The sequence below is a fragment of the Bactrocera dorsalis genome, unplaced genomic scaffold (assembly GCF_023373825.1).
Source record: "Bactrocera dorsalis isolate Fly_Bdor unplaced genomic scaffold, ASM2337382v1 BdCtg110, whole genome shotgun sequence".
NCBI classification, from domain to species: domain Eukaryota; kingdom Metazoa; phylum Arthropoda; class Insecta; order Diptera; family Tephritidae; genus Bactrocera; species Bactrocera dorsalis.
In genome coordinates this window covers 31,476-40,481 of record NW_026038161.1, presented here as the reverse complement: position 1 = coordinate 40,481, position 9,006 = coordinate 31,476, and the positions used below count along the sequence as shown (strand labels likewise).

The following is a 9,006-nucleotide window of genomic DNA, read 5'->3' as shown; positions in this document are numbered from 1 at the left end:
TATTAATCGTGTTTCTTAATTGTTAAAATGAAAGTAAGTCAGTTGCACACAGTGATAGGAAATGCCTCTGTTATGAGTGTTAAGGCCGAAGTTATAAAACTAACCAATAGTCGTGAGTACGTGTGATCGTTTACACCTTTCTTACACATGAGTCTTAGGAGTTGCACGGTATGTACTTCTTCTTCTTCTCTACTGGCGTAGACACCGCTTACGTGATTATAGCCGAGTCGCACGGTATGTACTACTGTGATCAAATTGAAAGGTGAATTTTGTCCATTTCATCTCCTTCAAAGTAATCCTCTCACGCTGCAATACACTTATGTCAACGAATTTTCCAGTCATCATAGCTCTTGGAAAAATCCGCCGTCGTGATGGCCATCAGAACCTTCCTCGATCCAGCTTTTATATCCTCAATTGAGTCAACACCGTTTTGATCTCGGAGTGGTCATGTTAATTTGCTAACTAGTTACTCGAAGGTAAATCAGGTGAATGCGGTGGTTGCGGCACGATATTAGTTGAAAATGTGGCGAAATGATCACGAATAACCATTGCAGTAGGAGATGGTGCATTATCGCACTTCTTTGTTCAATAAATTCAGTCATAGCAAAAATCGAAGAATTCACTTTTAGAGCCTCACAAAACAACGCGTGTCTCAAATACTTATGAATATATAAGTATAAGTATTAATTAAAAATTCACCTTTCAATTTGATCACAGTAGTATATTTTAGTTTCCACGTTAATTCATTCAATGTATTGAAGTTTCGTCGTGCTCTGCTGAGACATACAATACACTTAGCTTGGTTGCTGATGCGGATCAAATACACACAATTTTTCTTTGTATTTCTAATATATTTTTATTAGATATTATACAAACATTTTGGCAATTCGCCTTTCTAAACCATTAAATATGCCATTTAAGCTCATTTTTTTATTATTATTAGACCCTAAGCTTAATACAACGTAGGAGAAATATTTATATACATATATATAATTGATCAGCATGATGAGCTAAGCGTGTCTATTTGTATTTATATATATGAACTAGTCCTTCAGTTTTTGAGATATCGAAATTTTGCACACATCCTTTTCTCTGCGAGAAGATGCTGATTTCGGTCGGAACCACTGATGTCAGACAACTAAACCACATACATACATACATATGTATGTAGCTGCCATATAAACTGTTCGATCAAATTCCAGTCCTTGCCTGGAAAATTGAACGAAATATCTTCACGAAATTGGCCTGGATGTAACGGTACAAGTTTTTGTATGGAGTCTTTGGTTTTTGTGTAGGGTATTAAAGATTTAGTGCAATCGAAAATAATGGTTTCCTGTTTTGTTCAATTTTATTTCGGTTAAGAGTAAGCTTATTTGACAATATATTAGTAAGTAATACATGTATTTGTTTATATTAATCCGTATATGATTTTTTATATTGAAAAAAATAAAGCTACTTGCTTTACATACATACGTAAGTATATATTATAAGTAGAAACCTAATAGTAATAGCATAACATGTATAGCTTCCAACCACCTTTATAATTTTCTCTAAAATAAGTTTATCTTCAGGCCTAATCAATGGTAAAAACGTTAAATTTCTACTTATTAGAATATGAGGGTTTCTTTCTTGCGGGAAGTAATTTTAATGAAGATTCTTTCTCCTTTAAATACGACATATACTTTTTGCCGTCTGTCGTTGCGATTTGTCAGTAGGCACACAAAATATCGGAGGCAACTGCCTCCATAAGTTATTTTGCACAAGCAGCAAGTATTCGGCATTCTCTTTTATTTATCGAAAAAAATATTATTTTTCGTTTGAAATTTGTTTGTTGTTTGAATTTTTGGATAAATGTAAGGGTTAAATCAATGACGATATACATACATACATATTAAATAAGACGAAAGAGACATTAAATGTGATATACTTATTTCACTTTGTTGAATATACTTTGTAAAGATTCAAACGCAATTAGTGCAAAATGCAAAAATATGAAATTGTGTTCTATATCATTTCCGGAGCGTTTTTGAAGATACAACTTTGAAAATTCCTATTTTTAGGTTGAACATACCCAAAGACTCAAGTTAATTCAATTGTCACCGAAACAGGGTCAATCATATTTCAAATTATTTGGACAAATTTCGTGCCATAGATGTAAAAGCTGGTAACACAGTTGCTGCAGTTGCTATATCTTTTTAGAACAAATTTCAACCCTGCTGTCTGAGTCAGCTGAGCAGCAAACAGCTGTTATCACGAAAACAAGAAATATGAAATCGAATTCGTTTTCCACACGAATTCTGATGGAACGTGTGAAAAAAGCGTAAAAAACAGTGAATAGTTTGCTGTTTTAATACGATTTATTCATATTTCTCCACTTTATATGGAAGTAATTCGTATAGTGCTAAAGTAAAGTGACATTGTCAGAAAAGTCGTTCATAATTATTTATGATTATTTAAAGTTGGTGCATAATCGGGTACGGAAGCAAACTAAATAGCAACAACTCGAACAGTATTGCCGATCAGCCGACGTGTGTGTACATTTGTGCTGGCTGCTGCCATTTTTCTGTACGTATATTTGTTGTTGGTCGCCTTGTGTTGCTCGCAGTTCGTTGGTTCGACATTCCAAGAAAAAAGCAGGTTGGCAAAAATCATATAAAAATATCTATCCTTAATCGAATTGACCACACCTAATCGGCCCTATATTAATAATAAACAAAATTTCACAAAGGGATTGAACGAAATAATTGTTTATTTGTCATCTTTCCCCGTTGTATATAATCGAAAGGCGTGTTTCAACGATACTTGAAAACGAAAATCGATTTCGTTTTCGGGCTCGTGTTCTGTGAAAAGTTCGCCAGCACGTCAGCCCATTCAGGAAAAACTGGGAGTAAAACTAAAATAAATAAGAAATATGGAAAAATTGAAAATAAAAACTATAGGCGTACTACGTGAACGCGAAGGTATTGTAAATGATAATGGAAATGGCGTATGTCGTGTGATGACTCTTACAACTGCAATTACGGATAGTGTCGGTGGTAATGTTGCTATTGTTGGCCAAGGAGAAGATGTGAAAGACGATGGTGGTGGAGGGGGTGGAAATTATGCACCAACTAACCGAAACACTACTGCGTCAACACTTGCTCGACAATTACCAAAAATGTCTGCTTTGGACTTGGCCGGAATATTGAATTGTAAACGACGATTGGAGTGGACAAAGGAATGGCTGAAGAAAAATCAAGCTGAATTGCTAAGCAAAGAAAACCTACGAAAAGAAATACTTTTCCGAAGTAATGAAATATATCACTTCAATTGCTTCTTCAACATAACAGAAAGACAGTTTCGTTATTTGGTGACAAAACTATCTCCAGTTATAAGTTCCTATGAACCACATCGAAAGAAGAAATCATTCAGTGCAGAAGAGCGAATTGCTATTACACTTAAGTATTTGGCAACGGGTAAGTTCTGGTGAATGCTTTCTCAATTAGTTTTTTCTTCATAAATATTAACAGAAGTTATTAATACTATAAATTAGTAATAATAATTGTAAGGGTTATCCAACTATAACTAGTAATATGTTAGAACTTATGTAAAACAAAAATAAAAAGGAAAAGTTACAACCATTATCATAAAATTCATTCAATAATTCCCTTATCGTTGTATATTGCCAGTTCAGCTTGTATAATATAGAAAAAGCTTCCAAATATGTGCATTTAAAAATGTATGAGTATCTGCTAAATAACACATTCTTATTAAATATTTTCAGGTGAAGTACATTCGTGTCGTAACTATTGCTTCCGTGCCTCGAAACCTGTGATACTAAAAATGATAGCCAACATATGCCTCAATATATACGAATTACTCAAGGACCCATTTGTATCACTACCAAAGACTGATGAGCAATGGCAAAACGTGGCGAACGAGTTTCAACGCAAACACCGTGTGCTGAATTGCGCTGGCAATTTGTCCATGCAACAAATCAGATTCCATTCTTCATCGCGGGCCGAGGAGCAAAAAGACTTTATCAACAAACAACCACTCATATTCACATCAATAGTAGATATTAATGATAACTTTCTTTATATCGATGTCGAGAAGACTCAGGCGGAAGCTTTCGACGATATTTATGAGAAGTCCACATTTAGACAGTTAATTGAAAATGAGGTTAAACTGCCAGTGAGTTACGAAGCACAAGATGACATTAGTCAATCATACTATTTTGCAAGTAAATCTGGTTTGCCCTTGAAGCCTTATCTCTTGAGCGGACCAACCGATGTGCCAAATAACTCGCGAGTTAATTACAACAATGTCATGAGTATGGTAAATAAGCATACCGAAAATGCATTCCGTATGCTGGCTAATATATTTCCCATATTATCACAACCTCTGCGGATTGATGAGGAAAATGGTCGTAAAATTATACTCGGCTGTGTGGCGTTGTATAACTTCCTCCGAAAAACAGACCGTGGATTCTTTACGCAGACGAAAAATATAGCATTACGAAATGATTGGGTGGACGATGATTGCATACTGATAGCAAGTGAAGAGGAGCATGGCTTTAATGAAGACTACACTCCAAAAGTTACAATGACTAATTGTTTTCAAAATTTACATAACCAGAAAGGGGACTCACTATTGGGTGCAGCCAAAAGAGATCATGTAATAAAACGTTTAGACGAAATATGTGGAAAAATACAGTAAGAACACACATTAAAACCAAAATAGACATAGTAGTAGTAATGCGTAAGAGACAACGAAAGCTACGCAAAAATGTGATTCCACTAAATTAAAAGTAAAAGACGGTAGAGTATTACTTCTATAGTTTTTGTCTTGATTAGATATGCAGCATTGTACTGGAGGATTAGCCTATAAATTACACATATACAGATACAAGTAGCTCGAATCTAATGTGTAAAATACGGGTAAAATAAGTGTGAAAATCAGCTGCATTGTACATAGTTTGCCATTTGGATGTAACTACATTTTAATTTATTTAATAAGCAGGCAATTTTACTTTCAGCACTTTTAGAAAATACATACTTACGTTTGTTGAAATACATATAATTTTATTTAAGAGAACCGTTAAATAGAAACGGCAGATTTTTTTCTTTTCTTTTGTTATAATTAATTAATGCCAAGATGTACGCAATTACATTTACTGAATTTTCCAATAGAAATGTGAAAATAAAATTAAAATAAAACGTTGGCAATAACTGGCATGAAACCGACTTAAGCGTGTGTAGTTTTTATTATACTTGAAGGCATGTCTAGTTCAAATCGCCTGTGTTGCAAACGCTTTAATTTTGTAATTAAATGATGTTACGCTTTATCGCGCTCTACGGGTCCAATGAGGCCACTGCTTAATGATCTTATATAAAACGGCCCCCGGACTGAGGGTTGACGCCAGCTGACGGTGCCCCAACACCTTGTAATCTTCTGTCAATTTGGTCGTGCGTACACCCATTTCCAACAGAGACTGAGCAGCCTCTAAAGCTTGGTCTGTAGGTGGATCATTCTCAAATGTGCCAATGAATGCCACGCTCAAGCTACCATTATTGTAGTTTTTAACGGCAGCTCCCATTAGATCCCAACCGCGCCCCTCATACACATTCCCATCGTTGCCGACCAAAAAGTTGTATCCAATGTCATCGAAATGTAGGTCCAGATGATATTTTTGAATATTGCGCACTTGTTGCGAGCAGCTATCCTAAATGGATGAAAGAAAACTTTTATTTTAAGAGGACATACACCAATTTCTTTAGAAGTACTAAAGTGGCAAATTATTAACTTACCACATCTTGACAACCTGCACCAGCTGTGTGTAGAATAATAACGCGTCCAATAGGCAATGCCTGTTGACTGAGCTCATTAATCGACTCAACGCCGTTCCATTGTGATTTGCTTATAATATTTGGATCGGCAATTGTTGTTTTGATCCCGAAGGCGGAGAAGATTGTGAATAACAGAAGATGGCTTACCAAGCACTTTATGATTTGATACATTTTGCTCTGCACGATCGGTTCGTTGGAAGACAGCGCTACAAATATACTGACAATGTAGGCTACAGCACAGCTACTATATGGACGAATGGGGGAAAAAGTACTCGACAGTCACTATCTCAAGACAATGAGTAAACGTATTTGTGTATATATGTATGCATACATACATGTATAATTCGATGCATAATCGTTTGTATATACATATGAATGTACTTAGAAAAGGTACTTACATGTATCTGAGAATTGCAAATTTCTAGACAAATAAATTGTGCAAAACAATAGCATACCACTTTATGGTATTCCCGTTTAAGTTTCGGACATTATTTTTAAATATTGAGAACTTATCCAACAATGTTAACTCCATCACGGCCGCATCGAAATTTGCTTTGGCTCCTGATCTTGACAGAGCATTCATTGCACCTAGACATATGAGTGCTGTTAAAAGCTTTTGCATATGCGAAACACCTGTGGAGGACATTAGATTTGAAACTACAGAATAGTCCATGTACTATGTACATATATGTAAAATATTTGTTTGCCACTTCAGTGAAATCGCCGATTATATGCTAAAAGTGTGTGTCCACAGTTGTGTTCATGGTGATAGCAGTGTTCACGAGGGGTCAGGAAAACAATAGGCTTTTAAGCGTTTCAATTTTAATTAATTTCAAGTCACAGGGACTACGTGTACAATCTTTGTGTTTGTAATATCTTTTTCGTTATTTTTATAAAGTTAAGTCCGTTTCAAAAGTTGTGAAACTTTAATAATAATAATAGTAAATTGATATACATATGTATTTGACAACAATAACAGTAAATTCAATGATATTTCGGCCAATTTATTCCATTGTACATCCTAGGCATATGATTCTGGTTCATTTCTCTCTTTCGGGCAAATTTATTTCAATTTCCAAGACTATCGATGCTTGATTAGAAGTGCCATTTAGTGAAGCATATCCCCAATCGCACTGCTATTATTACGAACACAACTGTAACTATGAATTTACATTTTTTTGTGAATAATTTGAATTCCTATTCTACTCGAGCTGCCGATAGATAACCCTCGGTACTTTTTCTGTTTCCCAATATCGTCATTAAAAAAAATCCAAAACCAAGACGCTCTTCATCTCTTTAGCAAGAGATACGAGTAAGCGCAAGCTGAATTGAGTTACGAGAACACATCATTGTTATTAAGCATTCACACTTTCGCTCGCATTTGTGTGTGTATGAGTACCAGGGCATGATGTAAGGCGGGTTTGCAAAACGAATATCAATAATAATAACAAAATATGTTATAATTGAACATTTTGCAACGAGAAATCCATATGTGTTACATTTATTCTATTCCTATGTATAAAGTATTTATATTATATCATGGCGTGCCATAGGTGAGTAATATTGCATGCAACGACAGCTACTTATGTTGGCTGAAATTATATAGAAGTAAAATTGGGATGCTTCTGTAATTGATTTATGTATGTATGTAAGTAAGTTTTTTATAAGCACTGATATGTTTATATACATACATATATGTATGTATGTTTCAAATGAGATAGGATATAAAAAGATTTATAATCCGGAAATTGTTGAAAATAGGATCAAAACATAAATAACATGTACGATCGTTATCGTCATAACAGACTTGACGACTTGTTTGGTATGCCACAAGCAAGCTGTGAGCAATCAAAAAGCTGTTGATACAGATCCTCACACAAGTCCCAGTGTTCTTGACAGTTTCATACTACCCTACCTAGTTTTGAGGCTATATGCACACGTACAAAAATACATATGAAGTGAATAAACATACCATTTATTTAAAAATTGATACAACTATTATAAATATCGGCACAAAAGCATTTAAAATTGCTAGAAAAATTAAATTCTTTTTGAAATTTTCTTTGCCTTTCTGTTGTCCTTCTTCCATTTGAGCCTCCGTTACGTCCATTATTTTGCATACGATTTGGTTTTGTTTGAATGTTAAGATTTAGGCTAATACTTTTTTCTTTTATTGTTTTTGTACCGTTCGTAATTCACATTCGTTGTGTGTTTGCGAAGTTTTAATTCTCAAAACAAACCTGCATATTCGTGAATATTGAAATTGTCTAAATTTCCTCACAAAATAATATTTTTGTAAGCTAATTTAAATGAACATTTAAAGATTTTCGAACATTTTTGGTTTGTTATGAATATGAGTGCAAATGTAAGATGTCAAACAAATGTTATATTTTGCTTGAGTAAAGTGAACTTAAATCTAAATGTGCCCACACTTAAAGTAAGTCTCTTCCAATTTTCTATTCTTTAAAAGCAATGACATTTCTCAGCAAGTCACGACTATCGAAACTCCAGCACATTTAAAGTATTTTCATGTTAACCAATGCATGTATATACACATAAATATTATTTGAAACAGGGAACACTTCTCCATACTGGATAAGGGCGAAGTAAATGGGTCTGGTAGTGAACGAGGGCAAGACGAAATCTCTCCTGTCGTTAAACAAACAGTCGTCGCTCTCGCGACCTGACATCACTGTTGACAGTCATAACTGCAAAGTCGTGGATAATTTCTTCAGACTTGCAAACAAAAATTTACACCTACAATAACGTCAGCCAAATCCAAAGCAGAATAACTTTTGCCAACTTCGGACTGAGTAGGCAACTGAGAAGTAAAGTCCTCTCTGTGGCATGGCCGACGACAACATCTGTTGAGTCAGCGTTACGAGTTTTCGAGAGAAAGATTCTGTGAAAGATTTATGGACTCCAGCTCTGAGAATATTCGACGCTGTACCTGCAGTTAGAAGAAGAAGAAAAGGAAGACCTCCACTACGTTGGAAAGACCAGGTGGAGAAGGAATCTCCAATCGTCGCCAAACAGCGAAAAGGAAAAAAAAGGGGCGCTTTTGTAAACTCGGTTATAACAACGTAAGCGGACGTCAATAAAAAACAAGAATAACACTTAACAATGATCACTAATTTATATCGAATTTACATCTGAATAATTTAGGAAATCATTCATA

The 9,006-nt window shown here is 34.9% G+C and overlaps 2 protein-coding genes across 3 annotated transcripts; one reads left to right on the top strand and one right to left on the bottom strand.

Annotated features, from left to right (window-relative positions):
• The first annotated feature begins 2,240 nt into the window (after positions 1-2,240).
• On the top strand, positions 2,241-5,225 carry LOC105231287 (uncharacterized). 2 transcript variants are annotated; one of them, XM_011212495.4, is made up of 3 exons: positions 2,252-2,637; positions 2,786-3,455; positions 3,764-5,225. In XM_011212495.4, the coding sequence occupies exons 2-3, from the start codon at positions 2,912-2,914 to the stop codon at positions 4,696-4,698; spliced, it is 1,479 nt and encodes a 492-aa protein (XP_011210797.2). In that variant the 5' UTR covers positions 2,252-2,637; positions 2,786-2,911; the 3' UTR covers positions 4,699-5,225. The 2 variants fall into 2 exon arrangements, with proteins under 2 accessions (XP_011210796.2, XP_011210797.2); XM_011212494.4 differs by having other exon boundaries at positions 2,241-3,455.
• Positions 5,043-6,081, bottom strand: LOC105231286 (peptidoglycan-recognition protein SD). Its single transcript, XM_011212493.4, has 2 exons — positions 5,790-6,081; positions 5,043-5,704 (listed from the first exon to the last, which is right to left on the bottom strand). Exons 1-2 carry the CDS (start codon positions 5,997-5,999, stop codon positions 5,324-5,326), a joined length of 591 nt encoding a protein of 196 aa, XP_011210795.1. The 5' UTR covers positions 6,000-6,081; the 3' UTR covers positions 5,043-5,323.
• Positions 6,082-9,006: the final 2,925 nt, after the last annotated feature.

Excerpts from the sequence above, each read along its gene's own strand:
- LOC105231287 (XM_011212494.4), top strand. The coding sequence starts at position 2,912 with ATGGAAAAATTGAAAATAAAAACTATAGGCGTACTACGTGAACGCGAA. Across the intron at positions 3,456-3,763 it reads ACTTAAGTATTTGGCAACGG|GTGAAGTACATTCGTGTCGT; the intron begins GTAAGTTCTGGT and ends AAATATTTTCAG.
- LOC105231286 (XM_011212493.4), bottom strand. The coding sequence starts at position 5,999 with ATGTATCAAATCATAAAGTGCTTGGTAAGCCATCTTCTGTTATTCACA. Across the intron at positions 5,705-5,789 it reads GTGCAGGTTGTCAAGATGTG|GATAGCTGCTCGCAACAAGT; the intron begins GTAAGTTAATAA and ends TCATCCATTTAG.